This window comes from Achroia grisella, unplaced genomic scaffold, assembly GCF_030625045.1.
Source record: "Achroia grisella isolate CSIRO2021 unplaced genomic scaffold, CSIRO_AGI_Agris_v1 utg1086, whole genome shotgun sequence".
NCBI classification, from domain to species: domain Eukaryota; kingdom Metazoa; phylum Arthropoda; class Insecta; order Lepidoptera; family Pyralidae; genus Achroia; species Achroia grisella.
This window is the reverse complement of record NW_026712572.1, coordinates 1,858,911-1,882,579: the sequence shown is the minus strand read 5'-3', so window position 1 is coordinate 1,882,579 and position 23,669 is coordinate 1,858,911. Positions and strand designations below refer to the sequence as shown.

Sequence of the window (23,669 nt, the reverse complement as noted above, 5' to 3'; positions counted from 1 at the left end):
GCCCCGAAAATATCTAAATCCTAATCCATTCGCCTCGCTTGTCTCCGACTGAATCCGATTTTAAAATATTTATGAAAAGGCAACAGAAAAGAAAAAAATAAAGTCCAGAGACAGAATTAAAAATAACAAAAAAATATGCCTCGAGAGCGAACGTTGGAAAAAAGTTAAAATGATTGTAGGGCATCTCGATGTAGCGTCGTTTTTTTCTCAATGTATCCCCGTTTCATTAGATTCGTTTCAATTCTGTCGGGATTAGTCGGAGAAAGGTCTCTTAAGGATAAAATGCGATGTCCGTTGATTTATAAAGATCGTTACGTTAGGCGATGAGAAGTAAGTAATTAATTGTCTGTGGGGCTCCACTCCTGTTTTTATAGCAGGTGGCTTCGTCAATATTGAACGGAGGCAAATTGGTGGCCGTGACGAGGTCAGCCGGTCCGTTGTCTGAAGGGTTTAGTCATATTTGTTGTGAGCGCTTCTTTGCGAGTGGTATTGTGGGTGCGGCATCCACGTGTACTGGGCGCTGCTAGTGACAGCTCCCGAAATTAGTCACGTGGCCGTTAATAGCCCTACGGGGGTGGCGTGCACTCGCTGTTTTTTCCCAACTCTCGTACGCTTGTTTACAACAGTTGGTGGCTATCGATCCGCCCGGATATAGACGTAAATACGACGTTATTCATCGAATGAACGCCGGTTTTATTTGCACGGCGCCCTCGGTTTCGATGTCTCGGCTGTTTTCCATCGATTTTCACTGGACCTACATGGACTGTGAGCGTATATGTAAGTAGATAGATGGATGGATAGTATCCCTCGGAGCGAGGGTATTATGTATTATCTCTGAAAAGGTTCTCGATGCGCTTTTACGTGTAATCGGTGGTGGTATCGGCGGGACCTCATCTCGGGAGCCCGCAGGCTGCGGCCGTGCTCGGTGCGTGTGTGCGCGGGGCGCGCCTGTGTGCGTCCAGCTCTCAGGGCGCACTGCTCGATTAGCGCGGCCGGCACCGCCACGCCGCCTGATTGGGCCATCCATCACCGCCGCTCCCCGCGCGCCCCTCGCCGTCCACCCTCCGGCCCTCCGGTGCGAGGACTCCTCTCCGCTGCAGCCGTCAACTTTCAACCTTCAGCCCGTAAAGCTTTCGGTTCGATTTGCAGTATATTAGCAAAGCCTCGTTTCCACCGACGCGTTAATGCCGCGACGCGCGCAACAGAGATCGAGGCGTATTTTTAAGACGGATACTTAGTGCGTTACATTATTATACTTTTGTTTTTTTTTTGGTCGCAGGCGTGTAACCCACACGGCCGTGTTTTCATATGGCGGCCGGGTCGACGCACCGCTCAGGTTATGATACCGAATGCCTTTAGATTTTTGATTGAGGTTTTATTTTATTTGGTGCGACGTTGGTTCCGATTACGTTTCTCGTATTCGTTTACCGCTCGGCCGGTTTTTGTTTCGACGCGTTTCATTGTTCGTAACGAGATCGATTTTAACGATAAGCCAGTGCTTTTAATGAAGACGTGGGTGAGCGAGCTCTTAGTGGATTGCGCTTTTATGCACAAGTCGTGTACTTCCAAACTCACTAGTCCATGTCAATTATTGTACTTTACACCTACCTACTTACCTAGCTGTCATCTCTAAAACAATAGACATCTATCAATATTCTTTCTACATAAAGCCTCAGTACACCTACTACGTACGTAGTCAGATGCTATAAATAAATTTCTTGCATTTCGTTTAGGAACCTACTGTATAGGTCTGTTTTCTTTATATGATTCTACCTGTTTAAGTTAAATATGAACAATAAATAAATGTACCTATTCCATCTGTCTTTCCTACAGTTCTTATTTCTTAATCTATTCATTTGTATAACAACAAAAAGTTTTCACTCATCTATTACCCCTCGTACAGTTCATTACTATGCTTAATGATAACTGTCTCACGTTATCACCAGTTATTTCCATCAGGTATGGAAGAGAGTTTATTGGTGTATTAGCATATAATCGGAGCCTACGTGGGCTCGCATGCCGCGGGTCGCAGGTCACCGCATCACGAGTGAAACGTACAAATTGCATTCTCACGCAGCGACCGCCATGGCTGTGGTCTGCCCGGATTAAGGCAAACACCAATTCCAATAAAGGATTCTGATTCAGATGAGCTAGATGATGATAATAATGATGATATATTTAAGATTAAAGAAAATGATCATCATAATAAAGCTACCTAAGTGTTACTCTGTTTATGAAGATGATGTTAATTTAGTTGATATTTTAGAGGTGTATCAAAATTTAAGATTAATCTACCATCTGTTAGACATACATAATTTGTGAAGATCAATGATAACTATAGATAAGGAAGAATATGAAATACTTAGTAACAGAGAGTTTTTAAGTCTTTGAACTCTTTCAAAGGATTCACTACCAGAGTGTCGTAACTTTTACATTGTGCCTCACTTTATAAAACCAAATAGGTAAACGATTTTTAACATTTCTGAATATATGGCTTTTAACATTTCTGAACTTTAACTCTGGTATGGAATTAAAACGTTAATCATTACATATATCTATTGCGTATTAATTATCCACATATATTTTATTGATATTTTTGATTTGAAGCTTTCATTATCAAAATTGATTTCTTCAGTGACACTGTAATGAGAACCTTTTTGCATCATACAACTAAGTGTTTTATTTTCTTCTTCAACCTGCCTAAGTATAACACTCGGAAGAACAACATTCTATCATCATCCATAAAAAAATAACGATATTCAATCCCAAAGCTACAAAACCATTTATAGAAAGTATTAAAAGTCCTTGATACTCCATAAGGAGACATCGGTATGGTTACTCATTATTAATATCGCCAGTTTTACGGCAAGTTTACGAGCGCGCGCGACATTCCCTTTATTTCCGTGAAACTGCGTATTGAGTCGACATTGACTTGTCATGACGTGCCGTGGGATACGTTTTGTGTCTACACACGAATAGTTTATTTATTAGGCCAATTTGCGGTCGGTAAGTAATTTAACATTTACGTATAGAATTTAAATTAGGATATATAAACTATTTGTATGATTCTCATAACGTCTATGGTTGCAAGTTTGTGTCTCGAAACAAATTATTATTAAGTATTATTATTTTCGTTTTCCAGTAATGGTAATGCAAGAGCGTTAATATATTTTGTGATATCCATGGTGCTGTTCATTTTTATACCTACAATTTATATTATTATTTATAGCGACAATTATCACTTCCAGCTAGTGGATCTTGATCATCTTGTTGGCAAATCCAATCATCTAAAAATGTACATGTAATTGTTAAATAAATAGAGATTTCATTATAAACAAATATCATAAATACACATATAACTATAAATAAACATATAGATATACCTAATAAAACCTACCCTAAATGATTTGAATAACAAAATTGTCGCAATAAACAACACCTTCAAACAGACATTTTTTATGAACACCATATGGACCGAATTCTAATTGCAAAAGATGTAACTTATAATGAACAGATATTCCTTGTTAGCATTTAAATAACACCATAAACAAAATTACTATAGTAACATCTATTAACTGTTACATAATAGAAGACACTGAGACTATAGACCTCACTAACATAGAGATGAGATTTAAACCGATAGCTTTATTTAATTCAAATGAAAACAGAGAACTTATAAAAAAGATAATAATAGTAAATAATACGGTAGTTGAATTGAATAGATACCAGTCCGTAGGTATCGACTTCAAATCGATAGCCATTACAAAGTAACGTTTTAACGCTCGTTTAGACGCCACAACGAATCACGGGCTGTTATTTAAATTGCCCAAGAGCCGAGAGTAATTTAACTCGAGAAAAACCAGTTTCGGAGTGAAATTTGCGCTATCTCATCTCTTGTATCTCTTACGATCGCCATTCCGGCTAACGAATAGATATGCGGTTAAATGGCGTTGTTTGTGAGAGTAATATTGTATGCTGGTCATTGCACGCGCGTAATGAAGCCACGAGAGCGATTTTCGCTGCGTGACCTCGCGCCAACCGTACACACGCCGAGCTTAAAAGGTTCAACTAAAATGAGTCCCGAGACTACTAGTAATACTGAAATGCATTTCTGCGCACTCGAGCGGTGAGCTTTGAATTTCTCCAAACGTAGATTAAGATTAGCGTGTATAACCACGCCTCTATGTACACAGTAATAAAAACCACTTCGATATTAAGACACGGTGTCGGTTAGGACCTTTCGGTATATAGTAATGACTAACGAACAACAATTCCCGCTCTAATTTGCAGACATGGCCAGCGATCGATCTCATTGGATTTTTTGAAAAAGGAACCCGAATACGTTGAGTTGAGGCACAAATTGAGCAATTTAATGCTAGCTTGCTCACGCTTGCGTATCAAAGACATCCCATCTCGCTCATTATTTAATTATAAATTACAACTAAACGTGTATTCTAATAATGTGGAGAGAATACAAACATAAGTAATTTTAGATATTGTTCCTAAGTGATATCATATGCCATGTAATTATTTCATTTACATGTGACATATCAGTAGGTAATTATGGCAAATATTAAATATGAATAGTAATCTTGAGAATAAAATTTTAACATCCTGTTTCGTCACAAAAAAGTCCCGTCGATTTGAAGAACTTCTTCTCACTCCAACTCTGAATCTAAGTAAATATCGAAAGTAAGTATTTGCAACAGAACTCCGAATAAGATTTTTAATAAATTTAATAAAAAGTTAAGAATAATTTACCTACTGTTGTAATTGAACTAGGTTTTAAGAGCGATTTCGCTTGCTTGGCTGAGATATACTGATTGATTGGTAAGTAAATGTCTATTTATATTTATATTCCAAAATACTAACATAAATCAAATGAAAAATAATTTATTAATGTAGGACATTTTAGCCGCTTATGAACGGCAAGTTTTATGTATTAATATTTTTTTCTTAATGTCCAGTTAAGTATATAAATTCAATTGAGAAGAACAGACAATAACCTCACAGACAAACTGATTTTTTAAATTATTATAACATTAATATAAAGTCGTTAAATTATGAAACAGCAATAAATAAATAAACTCACTTTTTCATATAATATAAGTAAGAATCATGTGTACGACATGAAGAAAATAATAGATGCAAAAAATTGTAACTGAAAAATATATTATTCAATTTAAGGTGACCTTTAGTGATTTATACGGCACATTCATCTTGCATTGTATCGTGAAGTTACATTAATTATATATAGTACATTATAATTTACAGAAAAATTAAATAGTAATTATAATATAATTATTTAATAAAGTGGAATATCGCAAATGCGGGGAACCCAGCTCCCGTCGGCTGTACGCGGGCATTCCAACGCGCCGGTTACCATAGCAACCGCCACCTGGCTTCCAGGCCGTCAATCGCCCCCTACTACACAAACAAATAACGACCTTATTTTTTTACAGCACAAGGATCTAATCACTAATACCGCTAAATGAAGTTATAACATTCCATTACGATACCTCACAATCGTCAATATACAATCACAACAATGAAACTGCGACCTTAATGTCTGCCGGTAAAGTGCCATTTCGAACGCGTAAACGACTTAAGAATAGCGACATAAGGAATTGTTTTATCTCTTTCACACGTCGTAAAGACGCGATCGCACGCGCTCTTTCGTCACGGCCGAAACCTTTGCAGCTGACGATGGAATCGATTTCCCCGTAACCTCTCTTTCTGTCAGAGTTTTTGTTGGGTGCTGGTTAACACGATCCATAGTTGTTCCGTCTTCGATAGTGGCCATTCGAACGTCTTGTTATATGAAAATAGGTATAGTAATAAAACCAAAACATATTTCCTCTAAACGTATATATCGAGTACATATCCGTTATTTTCTACAAATCTTTTTATTTCCATAAAATTCATTGACATACTGTTTCATGGAATTTAATTAAGTTATGGTATTCCGAAAAAATCTGTAATCTAATATACATATATTAAAATGACTGTCAAGTGAGCGACATGCGGTAATTGATATAGTGTAATGGAAACGGGCAATGATTCTGACGTATTAAAACAAGAGGGAGATAGTAACGTGTCAAACACACGTGCGCGAGTGAAATGGATATTGTTTCCTTGTATAACGCGTTAACGGTGCAAGTGCATTCCGTCGTTACGGTAATTGTATCTCTATCGGAATGTCGTAAAGTGTAATTTGGATTGATGGTGGGAAGACGGGCGTTGTTGTTAGACGTGCTCGGATAGATGGCGTTGTAGTATCGTAATTGAAATTACATGAGTGATTATTATATTTCGGGCATGTTGTCACAATACCACTGTATGGCTAATTTTTGGCTGTATACAATTATGCATGAGCCTATTGAGTGTTTATTAAAAAGATTGATTGTATATTCTGTGGTAATCTATTATGTCAACCTAATAAAGTAACATTACTTATTAAGTACTTGCAAATTAGGTATTTGTGATCTAATCATTTTAAAGGAGTCGATGTGATTTTTTTTTAAAGAAACGGCTCTAGATGGATGTATAATAATAGAAAATGGTATTATACACTTATATATGTATATGAACAGCATATAAAAATATATACATATCTTATTTTTCAAACGGACACACAGATTGCAATTTATTTTTATATTTAAGAAGATATATCGTTATATGAACATTAAATACTAATAACAGAGTTTGAAGCATTTTAACACAATGAAACGAATTAAAAATGTATAGATTTGTATAGATTGAAATAACCGTTTTTAACTACACGCATATGAATATATATATGGCACATATACCAAAATAACATTTTTTATAAATTTGTCTGTCTGTCTGTCTGTCGGTCTGTTTGTTCCGGCTAATATCTAAAATGGCTGGACCGATTTTGACGGGACTTTTTTGGTAGGTAACTGATGCAATAAGGAGTAAGCACCATCAGCAAACACAGGGAATTGTCGTAATATATTTACTTATATATTATATACATTATTAAAGAAACACTACAAACTAGAGCCAGAAAGGGAAATTGATAGAAACATTAAATGAAATGACGATTTAGAATTTGCTTTTCGAAATATAGTGGCCTGTATTTCACATGCCTTTTGGCGGTTTTGGTGGTCTTCTGTTAGCACACCGCTTTACTTCCGATAGTCGCGGGTTCAATTCTTCGCACGGTCCAAACATTTTGTAATTATGAGTATGATAATTTGTATCGGTCTGGGTGTTTTCTATTTATATTATGTATGTATTTACAAAAAAAATCTAAGTATTTACATCAGTTGTCTAGTACCCATAACACAAGCTCTGCTTACCGTGGGACTAGATGACGCCGTGTTAATAGTCCAGGGTAATTTATTTATCTTAATAAAAAAAAAACAGTCCAGTAGATAAATTCCATAAGTACGTTTAAATAAATTTCTACGATTTTCACTCGTGAGTATTCGATAGCACGACCTTGCAACGTGGAGATGACATCGAGATCGTGCCGATAAAGATGAGCGATGGCCTGTCATTCGCTGCGCGCGCACTCAATATCGATACTAGACTCGTACCGCACTCGATACAATGCGACATCACTCGTACCCGTACCCCGCGCATCACTATTTCGGAAACCATAGAGTCCAAAATGGCGGCGACAGATGTCAGATGCAGTAATGGCGCGCATTTCGTCAGCTCATTATAGTGTATAGGTTATTTGTCATCAGTTATATTTAAATATATCCTTATTTTTTTAGGTATAGGTGTTAAATTCTTTCTTTTATTATTATACTGTATTATATTTTTACTTTTATATATACAATATAAGATTACCTACCTACGGTTCGCAACTGCAATTGCAAATATTAGGTATCTACTTAAATAATCTGAAATACTTGGTACATGATCGCAAGTCTTAAAATCAATATGAAATAAGAAACTGCAACTGTCCTATATATGAAAATGAGTTTGTTTATTGTTTGTTAGGCTTTACCATTCGTAATGGATTTGAAATATCACAATCTGAGATGCAGAAGGATAATAGAAATAATCTTTATTCAAATAAACTTAATATAAGCACTTTTAAATAGTCATACTGTTTTTATTCTACCACTCATTTGGAATGCAGATTCATCACAAGAAGAATGAGCAAGAAACTTGTGTGTTGCTCTCTTAAATCAATATAGACACAGAAAATCCTTAAAATGTAATTCATAATAGAAATAATTATTGATTTAAGAGTACCTATGTACAAACTGGCAAATAGCAAATTTGACATAAATATAATTTACTCGAGTAATAGAAAATAAATTTGTCATAGTTATCAGAACAGACCAGTACCTATAATCTGTATCCCCGTCATAGACAAAGTCCATATTTATTATTATAGCACTTATGTAATTATGTACCATAGAAAAAAAATCAACTCAGTTGAGAAGAATTAGCAAGAATTTCAAATAGTATACTGTGTCAATTAAATGGCCCTGCGGACAAAGTCGCCGGCAGAAGTTAGTTATAAATTGTAAATAAAAACATATTCCACGTAGATGTCTATCTATATACATTTTCCTATTGACCTTGTAAAGATTTCCAATGTGTTCACGTCAGAAATGCCGCGGCGTGATGGATAGCTATCTGTCTACGGTAGCGCCATGCCTGCGTTGACCTTACTATACGTTTTTATATTTATAACTTTCCATTTATGCATATAAGTTCTGTTTTTATGTAGCTGGAATAGAGTAGGTATACCATAGACCATAGACATCTCTCATGCTTTTCTACTGCAGTTATGATTCCATCCGTATGACCTCAGTTTCGATATTTTCTTACTAATTTTATTACAAAACGTAAAATACGGATATATGTAAGTGTATAAAAGTGTTACGGTCATAATTATAGTCTAAAACAGCAAGTTTCCAATCCTGGCACGTCGTAATCCTAAATAATTAAAAATATAATAAAAAATAAATTCAAAAATAGAATGTGAACATGCGTGCGCCCGCCGGCAATATTTACCTGGGTACTCACCGGGGCTACCCAGAAACACTGAGGAGTACACCCGCCGCGCGACGTCCGGCGGTGACGACCACTCGCGCCGCGACGGGCACCATTTGCCTGCAACAAACATTTGAATTTAGAACGTTCTGCATTTAAAAATTCAGGAGACTAAAACATATTTTATTGCGTAAATAGTTTTATCAATAAAAAATATTACTTAATTGTTTTTAATACGAAATAAAGTTTGGTTATATATAAGATTTTCATATTTTTTTACTAAATAGGCGTTCTCTACGGTCTACAGCTGTTTGTTGTAATATAAAATTTATTTAACTGTGCTTTTAACTGGTATAGCAACAGAACGCAGCAATCGCGACCCTCCTTATACGTATGTACCGACGCGTACAGATAAAACCCCATTACAATTCGTACTAATGTCCTCTAGGGCGACACATGCGTGCGACATCGTTTTTTCAACCGATTTCGATTCCAAAGAAAAAAACTGCTACATTAAGCTCTTCCCGCCTATCTAATGGATTCGTCCAACTCTCCCAGGACCTCGGCGTCATTACGCAAAAACACAAAAAAAGAAAAATACCGGAGTAAAAAAAATACCTCTTGGGAGAACGAAGGTGTTGCCACCCCTAGTCTTTTCTTACCCTAAAAATAAGGGGAGGCAATATCATACACCATTAGCAATTTCGCTACTTTTTTTAACGATGTCACACAGTATAATATTAAGTATTTTGCTTGATAATAGAGTGCACGGTGAACTCACGTATTGATGCTATTAGTCACCGAGCGAAATAAACCTAATGAAAATATAACATATCGTATAAATTTGCGGCGCAAAAAGAGCAATGCTCGTTTTAATTCCTTAATTGTAGGTACATATCGTAATGTAGTGCAGCGTGCTTGATGCATGCAGCGGCCAACTCTACGGGGGGCAAATTTCGAATTCAAATTTCAAAAAGAACTCAACCACCATAATTTTCTCTCGCGTTATGTTCCTTTTTTGAAATTCGTAATTCGAACAAAAGCGTGCGCAGCGCAATGGTGCATGCATGATTGATAGTGGAGCAATGACGTCGCTCGGCGCGAGTCGGAATGAACATTCGATTTTTGAAAATAAAAAGCCCTTGACCTCGGTGTTTCGTTAAAAAACATTCGCGCCATCTTATGTTGTCCTGGTGTAATTTTGCCGCGTTACTGCCAATTTGCGTGATTTTTTCACCCCCAAAGTGGAGAACTAACTCGAAAATACAAAGTAAAATTACATCGTTGAAAAAAAAGCGAAAACGACCCCATCGCGGAGTCAAGGTACAAGTTAACGCCATAAACAAATACTAAAAATCTTGTAACCGAAATAAGGCGGCACTCTAAATAAGAATTAAAGTAAAATTGCTGAGGTGTGACTCCCCCGGCGCGCGGCGTGAGGGGATATTAAGGCGCACCTCGCGACGATATTCATAACGCGAAAAATTGTAATAACCTGGCGAATTTCAGAATAGGGCGAGCCGAGGTGGCAATGCTATATTATTTATATGAGGGCGAGCCCCTTACCGGGGGATTTGTTAAGGAAATTGTCTAAATATGCCCGTTATATTCGAGCCGCTCGTGTGTGACACCCACAAAGGCTATATTACATGTTTTGTGGGTTTTATTAACCTTCACAATGAAAGTAAATATTATTTAATTATTCAAACATTTCTATTCGCGAAATCGTCTATATTAACTGTAACGGTTTTGTTTAAAAAAATATATATAATTTTTTTATTTTTATATTGACTGCCAGTTACTTAAACTTTGTAGTCTAGCAACAATATTAGTATTTGTACGTTCACTACAATACAATAAAACAATTTCTGGCAGTATAAATTCTATTCAATAATATGAGATATTATTTTGTATACTAGTTACTTATATATTTAATATATGTCCGTTTATAATAGTTGTTTATTATCCTAGCTAAGAACAGAAGGCTATACAGCCAAATTTTTAAATTCAAGATTAGAGATCTATACGTTTATAACTGTGTTAATGTTATGCATACCAAAACTATTAGTTTTAATGAATACATTCTTTTTTACAAGGGTTGCGCCATATGTTGCTTGTTTCAACCTACAAGCATTTTTTTAATATCCATATTACCTATTCCTTTACAAGACTTAGAGCCAACATTCACAAATGTATAACCAATTATTAAACACCAATTAGAATCAACAAAAACATAGAGAACAATGCCAAAGTTTTGTTTTGAAAGATAGTAATTACACATTCATAATTCTTTTTCTCTTTTCCGAATTAAAACAATCGGTGCGTCGAAAAACTGTTTTGATTTCTATCATTCGTGTAAAAGAACGGTGGATTTTATAATAACAGTGATTGCACGAATCGGAAATTAGATCTTCGAGGGGCATAATTTAAAGAAACCGACAATTATTTTTACTCGATAATCACTATTAATTATCGTTGTAAAGATGCCTCGTCTCGTACCATTGTAGGTGTTCGGACCGCGGCGGCCATGTTTGCGACGCGCGTTTTTATATTTTCCATGTTGAATTCACCTGGCTTCCCGCGTTTTTTGTATTTAATTGTTTCCATTATTTATAATTTATTAATACTTTTTAAATAGGCAACTTTATAACTAGATGTGATTGCTAGTGCTTTTTTTTAATTTTTATCTAATTAATTGGAACGTTTAAATCGTTTAATAGTTTATAAATGTTTTCCGTTGGGAATGAAATGACTAAGTGTAAGATGTAAGTATGATATGACGTTTTGTATGGTAATACGACTAGAGAAAGTAACCCGAAGTGGCTGCCATGTGAATGATGGTAAAGAACTTTTTGTAATCATGTTATATTTGGTAGTTTTTTCTTTTAGTAGAAAAAAATAATGCAATACAAAACTAAAAATCTGAATACTATCTGCGTGGTCACATGATTAAGTTAATATGGAAAGTTGATCATTTATTCTGCAATTTTTCTCTTAATTTCTTGGTAAAAGAGATACAGTTGTATTCTATGACTTGATACCTTGATACCCTTTATACCTAATTACTGTTTACATAAAATCAACATTAAAAGAATAATCTTTAAAATCGTTCCAGACTTTTAGGGTACTCAGGAAGCCGGCAGTATTGTCCCGCTGCAGCAAACTATCAAAATAAGATTTCATCTTTTTTTCAGCTACACTTTTGTAACAATTAGGGGAGACGGAAAAAAATGATACGGCAACATATAAATAATCTCCACCAGGGCGGCAGCACCTGCCCGGAGGTACCTGTACATGCACCCGAATAAAGGCCGAAGATGTCGCTCTTCTCACGATAAATCACTTGAGTTTTTCTCCTCGGAGACTCCCCGTGTTTTATGTGAGCTTAGTACTCCGCGACTGTCGGCCCGTTTTACCTTTTCTTTTTTTTCTGCATCTTTTTAGTTTGCTATTGTTTATGTCTTGAAGAAAACGTTTCCTACAGATCTGTGGATTCCATAGACTAAAAATTCTAATTGTTTAATGCGTTTTCTTTTGTATGAGACAACAGGAGAAGCAACAGTATTTGCCATTTTGCAATTGCAATTCATCTTACTTCTTACTAATACTCAAAAAGCGAAAATTTGTGAGTAGGGATGGATCGATGGATGTTTCTTACTCTATCATGCAAAATCTACTGAACGAATTTTCATTAAACTATACAGTAATATATCTTATATATCAGAATAAAATTATAATTAAGAGATATTATGTAAATTGCGAAATATAATGTTAAATGTCAAACAAGTGCAGACGAAGTTGCGCTGGTAAGTTACTTAATTATAATTTTACTGCTACATCTCATTATTAAATTAAAGACATACTTATTAATAATTTAAAAACAAACTTGCTGTCCCCAAGTATCGTTTAGAAAAAGTCAATAGGTCTTTTATGGGAATAGGTATAAAAATTTACAATAAGATACCAAAGGATATATTGGAATTATAATTCAATAAATTCAAACATCTATTAAATCATATTTACTGAGCAAAGCCTATTACTCACTAAACGATTACTTAAATGACGAGCGTGCATGGCAATAGTTGTTCATGCACTGGATTTTCATTTAATGTTAGACATAGACACCTATATAAATATACATTGTAAATAAACTGGCTTTTAAAAAAAAATCAATTGAGTTTCTTGCCAGTTCTTCTCAATTGGATCTATATACCAAACTGGACGGTAGGGAAAAAAAATTATAATGTAAAACTTGACGTTCATAAGCGGCTAAAATATCCTACATGAATAAATAATTTTTGAATTTGAATTTGAATTAACAAATAACATTTCATTTTATTTAAAACCAAATCACTAAAACAAACTGTTTAATAGCAGAAATAGGTGAGAAAAAGATCGAAGACGAAGTCTTTATCAATAAAATATTGATTCGAGATATTGTTTCAACGAATTTATGTAGCAGAGCTTGTACCATGACTTCTAGATAACTGATAGACATACAATACCTACATAATATAAATAAACACCCCGATAAATGAAGAACATTTTGGGAATTGAAGCCGGAAACGAAAGTTAGGCAGTCACGATGAAAAAACCAATAAGAGAAAACGCTATAAATCCTTAGGTTTCTAAGTTATACTTACTAGTATATCATAAATCGCAGGGAGATTGGTATACGTATGCAATACATATATCAGATATGGTATATATACAATGCACGGCACGATTACCCTTCACGATCCAACAGATTGGTCCAATTGTTGGGTCAATTTGTTGGATCCTAACAAATAGAGTTGTTAAAGGATTGTTCGATATGGTGTCCATGGCTACCTTTTACCATCGCACCGCTCGCCATCGACAGGGAATTCATCCCAACATACTGGAACCTAAGTGGTCTCGGACAGTGCGGTTTCAGAGGAGCTTCCACCCGTGTACACTTAGATTGTGGAATGAACTACCTGCCGAGGTTTTCTCCATAGACGACAGCATAGGATTTTTCAAGAAGAAACCTTAATATACCCATATTAAGGTTTCTTAAGGGTCGGCAACGCGCACGTAACACCCGTGGTGTCACAGATGTTCATAGGCTATGGGTAACTGTTTACCATAACAGAAGTACATAATAAAAATAATAATTCAGTTCAGATGAGTCATTAAAGATAGAGTCTAGTATCTTATTAGAGGTACCTTTGTGTCACTTATTTCAGTTTCCAAGCATCTCATTTGGTACACTGTATTTTGGTTTAAGGATGAGCTTTGGCAGTATAGCAGAAAGATATGAGATCTTAGTTCGCGAGTTCAGCATGAGTTGAGCTATAACCACCAAACGATGGTGTTCTACTGTTCTTGTACAATTGCGACTGTTACCAATTACTGTCAGCTTTTCACCATTCCAATTATATAAAAAAAAATTAGACTTTCTACAAAACCCTCTCATCTGCGTGGATATCTCTGTGAGTTCTCATTTCATTTATATAAAACGATCTCCTCCCGACTCTACTTTGAAGAAGAGATACAACTAAGCTAGATTGAACGCCAAATCGCGTCGTCCTTAGACGCTCTTATTGACTTTATCGAAAATTGTAATTCGAAAGTTGGCCGAGTATTGGCGGGAAATACTGAGCGGTCGACGGTTACTCCTCAGAGCTCACATAAAGCAATTTCCTTAATGGCCCGCCGATACCTCCCGTTGTAACTGCGTTTGATCCCCGATCGACCCTCCCATACATACACCGTGACACGCCCCGGTTACTTTTCCACTGGAAACATTACTTGTATTAAAACTGTCCAATGTTATAGGGGCTATTATTGTATCAAACATCGATTTGACAACGTAATAACCCCCCTATAATTGTACTGTATCTATGATACATAACCTACATGTAAAGTAATATTGAACTAAAAAGCAAATTTTTATTTGTTAAATACTATATCCAGAAAGCAATATTGTCAACAAGAATCAACAAGAAGACTATGTAATTTATGAAGAAAAATTAGATGTCACTACAATAATTTCACCTACTCAAAATCGGAGCGGGTGCTAGTAAAAATATGATGTATTTATTTACTGCTTACAGCTTTGCTTATGCAAATCAGTTTGTTTAATATATTAAAAATAATAATTTCTATAACTAACATAGTCCATTTTTTACCATACTGGCCATTTAGCATCAGTACGATGCTGGCTATTTATAAAAAAAATATTTGAAGTTCCAACTCACACAATAAAATCTCTATAACTTCATTATGAATACATTTCATCGTCTGTTTATCCCTGTGGTTTTATTGTCTATGCACAAAAAATGCTCAAGTTAATTGAACTTAAGCTGTAACAGATAAAACAATAATAATTCATTTTTTATTCCTACAACATTATAATTGCCGTCTAATGATGGTAATTGTGCAAAATGGCTGACTTTTTAAGATAGTTTTAGTGGGAACTATGATAATGAATTTTATGTTGATCTTATCAAGATGATTGTTATCGCACCTATTAAATTTTGTAAATTTAATACATTTTAGAGTAAAAATGTCAGTTTCTAGTGGAATGACTGTGGTAAAAAGTTATATTACTTTCTGACTTATATTAACAAACACAAACAACTTTAAACATACTTTGTTTAAAAATAAAGTCGAGTTTGGAATTTATTGCTGTGTTTTTATGCAACTGGAATAGCAAACTAGATGGTAAGTGGTAACCATTGTCATTCTACAGCGTAATTTTGTAGGACTAAAATATCTCTGTTCCCTGTAATTTCACTACCATATCTCACCACGCTTCCGAAACAGCTTACTAAGCTACTTTCGGGCTGGCTGAAATGGCACGGAGAAGACTTTGTACAAAGTCAACGTTGGGTTTAAGGGTTCTTAGGGAAATACGTATATGTGTTATATAACGTCACAGTTGTCTTATATCTGCCTCATCTTACATTAGAGGCGTTTTCTAAAAGAAGGATATTAGTTTTTTGTGTCTGGTATATTTCCCCGATTTGATTGTTCTTTACTCAATCAACTATCTGTTTTGCATTTAACTATTTTGACAGAATCAGTTTGTTTAGGTACTCATTTTATTGTGTAGGACTCTCACAGAACCTGTTCGCCTTCTCTGTAGTAAGCGGGTCTCTATGAGGCATTTTCTTCAAGTAAAAATAAAGGCACTAATTAACCTATAGAGATTAATTTACATTAGATATCGTTTACATATATATCAAGGTCCTCAAACTTAGCCTCCACTAAAATAAACCTATTAGCTACTAAGCATTATTTTATATTGGAAAGTATGTTTGGTCGCCATTTCTACGACGTCATATCAATTACATACCTTCATATAGTTACAAAATTCACAGCATAACCATACGAGTAATAAAAAAATGCATTCTAAAAGTCGTTCGGAAACAGAGCTAATTGCTCCCGCCCAAGGCAGGGCGGTCCGCCCGCCCCACATCACCCCCTACTGCCATTCCAATAAAAGCCATTATCGCGTGCACGCAAACGCCTTTTACCGTCTTTCTGAACTTGAACCTTCCTCAGGTAGACTTCGCAATGGCATAAGACAACCGCCCGTTGTCAAAGGAATGTATATCTTCCATTCAAAATATCAAGGTGGATTTTCCAGTGGGGGTGTGTGGAGGGTCGTTGCCTTGGCTCGGGGGAGGGTTCCGTCGGCTCCTGACGTATAACTCATCCGTAGGTACAGAGTTCCAGATCGATAAGGTACCTATTAGGCGTACATTCGCCGTTTGTTTTTTGGTCTTCTTGTATAGGTATACTTGGCTAAGATATAAAATTCTTGTGTCACAGTGTTTGGTACAAAACACCTCAGACGCGGCTTGGCCGATTCTTATGAAATTCTGTGTGTATATTCAGTAGCTCTGAGAATAGGATGTAAACTATTTTTTATACTCCTGAGTGGTAGAATAGTTGGACCATCCCGAAATATTGTTTTTTTACTTCTTTTATTTTAATTTTTTTCATAATTCGGTATTAAAAATACATACAACTCTAAACTTTCACCCTTCTATAGTTAACCCCTATTTTTAAACCGATATTAGTAGTATAATAATCCTATATCAAGGGCGGATATATATATATTAAAAATAACCGGAATAAAACCTAGACTCGACTTATTATAAGTTTGTTTAAACCTGACATTAATAAAGATATTTTGATTTGATTTGATATATGTTATCAGAGAGTAATAAGGGTCGGCCGCGCACGTGACTACCCTAGTGTTTTAGGCGTCTATAGGCTACGGTAACCATTTACCATCAGATGAGCCGTATGCTTATTTGCCACCATCGTAGTAGAAAATAAAATATAAAAATAGTATTGCAAAACCAGGGTTTATAGCTTATGTATATACAGTAACCAGAAATAAGCTTTGTGTCCTATTTTGTACAAATACAGAAGAAAAAATCAGTTTTCTATAACATAAAGTTGTAACAAGAAACTTTACGTCGTATTAAACACGAAACGTACAAATAAAGCTGTATCATGCTAAATATAAGTTAAAAAAAACCGCTCAAAGTTCAACGGCACCGACCGTACCTACTCCCGCTATCCATTACGAGGTGACAGCGCCGCGTTTTTCACCACCCGCCACTTTGACAGCTGTCGGCGGCCGCTGACAGCTGTCAAACGCGGCCTTGACATTGGCTTGACAGTCCGTCATCGATCACGGGGAAAGTGGAGCGATGTGTCTTGTGACGTCATCAGTTATGGCACTTATATTGAGGTCAGTGACACTGCGGATATCATACCCTATACAGGAATAGAATGGTTTACTTAAGTTTTTAAGTAAACCTCCCTAAGAGACTTATAATTCAGTTAGTCGGGAGTTTTTGCCTTGATGTCGGGGTATTTCACCCCCTAGGGGGTGCGAATGACCAGTGTCACTCAGATGATTTGCATCCTGGAGCAAAGTAAAACGGAATACCTGAGGTAGACTGTAAAAAGAGAGTAATATCTAAAAAGCGAGTAATATGTTAAAAAAATAATCTCAAGACAATTCACACAGCGCCATCTAGACCCAAGTTAAACTAGCTAAAGCTTGTGTTATGGGGACTAGATAACTGATACAAACACTTTTTTTTGTTGTTGTAAAGACATACATATTATACATAGAAAACATCCAGACCGATACAAACAATCATACTGATGAATACAAATATTTGCGCCGTGCAAGTACTCGAACCCGCGACCATTGCAAGTAAAGCGGTGGGTTAAACAGCTAGACCACTGAGGTTATCTATTCATGAAATATGATTATTCATGAAATATACAGATACGCCGCTTTTCGTCGAGTCACGATCAGAAACTGCAATATAAGAGTTACACCACTACGCCACCCAGTCTATGGGGGTCATGAATAAAAACTTTAGGGCAGTAATGGTGTTTTGATGGTGTACCTGCGCAGTCGGTTACAAGTGTAATGTGTTTGACACGTGTTGAACACGCTGCTCTGATTGATTTCGTATGGTCACGATCGCAGTTATTGCTTCATGTTATGTTTTTTTTTAAATAATATCTCAGGACAATTCACACACCGCCATCTAGTCCCAAGCAGAGCTTGTGTTATGGATACTAGACAACTGATAGAAATATTTAGACACATTTTTTTGGAATTAATTATACTGTACCGTGCGAGGAATCGAAGCTGCTACAAACGGAAGTAAGGCAGTTTGCTAAATCGCTAAACTAACGAGAACTTGAATTATAAATACATATAAGTTATAATTTCAATAGATGATATATTTGACGATTTTGCACCGATGTCGATGATTATTTTCGCAATATCTTCGTAAAACGGATAGTTATCGGTCAGTATGTTCCTGTTGTCACCCGGGTGGACATTTTTACATCTTGAGTTAGGTATAGTCTTCGTTTCCAAATTTTATAATCGGTCCAATACTATTTGAATTTACTTGTTACATATATTAATCAAATATTTCTTCTTTATATTATTAGTGCAAATGTCATTTCTATCTACAGACGAAGGCGATAGTTATCGATTTCCATCAAATGTCCATCTAAATTTAACTGAATAAGTAATTTTAGTTTTTAGGTACATAATAAACTAGCGACTATTTTGTCTAAAATCTTTTATTAAAGAAAATTATGTGGAGTATAAAAAAAATATGTAAATCGTAAACATGGAATGTAAAACACCAAACCCTTCTTCCTATAGTTGGCTAATAAAAAAAGCAAAAATACACTCCGATAGAAAATTGTGCCAGTCACGAGGGCCGCACACACACCCGCACGGCGTCATTTTCATAAATTTCACAACCCTACCTGTCAGCATCTAAATATACACTTTATTACATCGACCTCAAAGCGTATTTTCCTTTGCCTCCTTACCGCACTTAAGACATTCCGGTGTTACAGACCGATGCTCGAATAAATGCGGAACGTATAGAAAAATGTGATTATTCATGCCGACTTTTAGAAAAAAATTACAAGCCGGTATGACACGGGGTCTTACGGGCGAAGCCCGCGCCTTTTTTTAAAAGGTTAGGCGCGACTTTATGGGTCAATGCTCTATGTTGATTAAAACTTACAGATGTATACAAAAAGTGTCAAGGATTCACATATTTTGTCTACGGTTTTTCCGTTTCGAAATTTGAAAATGGAATAATTTGGCGCTATTCGACTATTCTTGGAATTCGGTTCGCAGAATGTATGCATGCCAGTCAGTCTTGTTATTTAAAAAGAGACTATATTTTTTCAGCAATTAACTCTAAAATAGAATGAAGCTAACCTACTAGGGAACAGGGTCGCCATTTTTACTTAAATATCTAATTACAAATAAACCTATTTAAATAACTTACTTGATGCATAGAGGACTACGTTTTTTTTTATTTTCATATGTGAGTTCTATTAGCTACGAGATAGTACGATAGTAATAAATTTTAACTCCATTAATGTATTAATTAGTAACCAGATTTTTTTTATTATCTAGTATAGAGTCAATTATTTCAATCATACCAAATTATCTTTATGACTATAAAAAAAAGTTGTCAAATTTCCCATCATAATCGGAACATTATAACGATTAAAAAAATGTATTTATTACATTTTCCCGCCAATAATTTGAGCAAGCTTGCAATCCGAAATTACCAAGCTCCCATAAACAAGGTGGATTATAAACGTAATTAGCCGTCTCGAAATATAGGCGTCCTGAGCGTGCCCGTGGCAGGCGCGGCGGGGCGTCTTCAGGGCATCATACTTGCTTACACACCAGTGTTGCCAGCTATAATTTAGCAAGCAACTACAACTTTACATAAAAACATGGATTATTTTTATCAAAAATAGCCTCGATGGTCTAGCGGTTACGCACAACGTTTTACTTCCGATGATCGCGGGATCGATTCCTCGCACGGTACAAACATTTATCATGATTCTTTGTGCCGGTCTGGATGTTCTCTATGTATATTATGTATGATATGTATAAAATATTTATGTTTCTCTATCAATTGTCTAGTACCCATAACATGCTATGTGAAATTGTCCTGAGATGTAATCACGTCTTATTACGTTATAAAAAATAATAGAAAACATGTCAAAATAATTAAATTAATATTTAGGCAAATTACTTTAAATTTAACAAATAAGATGATGGTATATATGTATTTCTGAAAGGATCTTTTTGGTAATACAAGAAAAGTGAACTAATTATTTATTTGTTTCCCAAAACAAATTTTGCACACTGAAAAGTGGGGTCAAATTCACCAGTTTTATTGGTAAAACCGCTAAAGTGGCAACATCGTTACACCGCCCCAGCGCTATGCTACCCTGGTAACTATTGATCGATAATGACATATTTACTGCCGCGTACTCATTGTACGGCGTGATGATAATTTACTAACTACCCTCGATTTTTAACCTTGGCTAGATTGTTTATGGTTTTTTAGGGAAATGGCACTCTACCTGCATTATTTACATTTTTTATATTTTAATAAAAGTTATTCAGATTCTTCTCATATTGATTTGAAACATTAGGTATTGGCTGAGTCAAGCGACTTTGTTTGCTCTGAAAAGGATGAAATTTCCCACGTTTTTGTATTTTTTTATTGATACTCTTCTCCTATTGGTCGAAGCGTGATGTTATATTGGCTATAAACCTTCTTTGACTGGCTATCCAATAGTAGACGAATTTTTCAATTCGAATCAATAGTTTCTGAGATCAGCTCAGCTCAACTAAACAAACAAACTCTTCAATTTTACAATGCTAGTGTAGACTATGGAAGTTGTTATGCAATTTAACAAACTAGTATTAAGACTAAAGGGTCTTGGGTTCAAATTTGTTAATGTTAAATAGACAACTGTTACCATTTACCGTCAGATGTCAAATTGGTGTCTTATCGGCGTTTTTATTGACCGTATATTAAATAGGAAATATTTACATTATGTTTGATTTAATTTGAATGAAATTCATATCAACATAACAAATGCAAAAGTGTCTGTCTGTTTGTTTGTTATATCCTCATAACTAAACGTGTAAACAAAACCAATAACACTTGCCATGAAGATGAATTATTTCATCAGATCAGATATAGCTTATATTATTCTCAAAAAGCAAAGCAAGTCGCATGCAAGTACTAGTTAAAAATTAAAAAAAAACATGTTAATTTTACTTTCTCCCACTTCAGCGAGCGCCCCACGTTCCGATCCTAAACCCATATCAACACTATCAGACTCACCCTTAAAAGACAACAAGCAATAAATATCAGGCATTCATAGTTGCCGAACAAACTAAAACCGTATTTAGGCATCCCTCAAAAACTTGCGTGGCGGGAGGGGCTCGGGGGCTCGGGGCGCGGGGCTTCGGGGGCACGGGGGCGCGGGGCGCGGGGCGCGGGCCCTCGGTAACTAAATTTTGAACTGTCACGTAGATTAATGACAGTCGCCCGTGCGATACGCGCGCCGCTAACTTAACATGGATACGACGCCGTCGGCGCGCTCGCATCGAAATAGAAAATCTTTACTAATATATGTTTGGGGCAGTAAAGTCCTCGAGTGGCGACCACGGACCGGAAGACGCAGCGTGGGAAGGCCTCCAGCAAGGTGGACCGACGATCTGGTCAAGATCGCTGGAAGGCATTGGATGCGAGCAACGCAGGACCGATCGTCGTGGAGATCTTTGGGGGAGGCCTATGTCCAGCAGTGGACGTCTTCCGGGCTGCGATGATGATGATGATGATGACTAATATTTGTTACGTTTTCACACAAAAAGTAGATAGATAGATAGAATATACTTTATTTGTAACACACAGTAAAGAAAAAGACATAAACAATATATTAAAGGACATGTATAGTTACAATAAGGCGGCCTTATTGCTGAAAGCAATCTTTTCAAAGCAACCTTAGGGAAACGGATTGAAAAATGAACAGATAGATAATATACATACAGGAGAAAACTAAACAAATAACAAACATATAAACGAGTTATCGACAGAGGATCGACGTACCGGATTGTATCTGGCGCAAAAGATTTCCCTAGCAATTCAACGTGGAAATGCTGCGAGCGTTATGGGAAACTTCAAAGAAGCAATTAACATTTAGGTTTTTGTTTTGTTTTTTTTTTTATTATTGTATATTTACCATGTAATTATTAATGTAATTAATTATAAGCTTTGTTATATATCATAAATAAAATATATTATACAAACATATATTGATGAGTAAAGTACTGAACCGATCGTCATGAAATTTTGTACATGTGTTCTTGGAGGTACTTTTTAATAAAAAAAACAAATATTAAAAAAAATACATTTGCTACAAAGTATATTCATCATATTGATTAATTTCTATTGTATTGATCTCCGATACTTATTTAGTGGATTCAATGCGAGCGAAGACGCGGGTTAAAGTTGTTGACGACCTCGGTGGTCTAGCACACCGCTTTACGACCGATAGTCGCGGGTTCAATTCCTCGCACGGCAAAAACATTTGTATTTATGAGTATGATTATTTGTATCGGTCTATGTGTTTTCTATGCCTAACATGTATGTATTTACAAAAAAATATTGGTATTTTAATTTTACGATTATAGTGATACTCGTGGTTTTAAATAAATAGACATTCCAAATAAATATATAGGAACTATAAATACCTATTTAATTTATACATATAAATAAAAACAAAAAAAATATATAATACAATAATTTTTAAGAGGGCAACACTGAAGTCTCTTTCTTGTTATCTCATGTGATGAGACAGTTTCCGAATCAGCGGTAGATTAAAAAATATGTACGTTATATTTTAATCTTATTAATATTACAAGTATGTATGTTTGTTACTCTTTCACGCAAAAACTACTAAATGGATTTTTATGAAACTTTACAGTAATATTGCTCATGCATCAGAATAATATATACATATATTTATATATATACTGAAATTTAACGCATGTGAATCCGCGGGCACAGCTAGTATAAATGTATATATGTTGACTTTTTAAAAGTGTTTAACTTTAAGTTTATTTGAAAGTATTTTCTATTTTAAATATACAAGTTGTTTTTAGGTGGAATATCCATATAAATATAACTCATGATGGCGGGCGGCGGCGCGGCGCGAGGGTACCGAATGGATTTCGGAAATCGATTGCCACCAAAAATATTTACAGGAACCACGTGCGCTTTCCGTCACACGCACTACGTAGTACCATCCACATGAAACTTTAG

General features: G+C 35.6%; 1 protein-coding gene across 6 annotated transcripts in view; it reads right to left on the bottom strand.

Moving 5' to 3' along the window:
• Positions 1–23,669, bottom strand: part of LOC131842651 (homeobox protein homothorax) — a 375,683-nt gene that overhangs the window by 159,949 nt on the left and 192,065 nt on the right. For 3 of the 6 annotated variants that reach the window (XM_059191223.1, XM_059191246.1, XM_059191231.1), the window contains one exon: positions 9,007–9,105. In XM_059191223.1, the coding sequence (XP_059047206.1) occupies positions 9,007–9,105 (99 nt within the window). The remainder of the gene's footprint in view (positions 1–9,006; positions 9,106–23,669) is intronic. The other 3 variants (XM_059191238.1, XM_059191254.1, XM_059191262.1) reach the window with 1 other exon arrangement.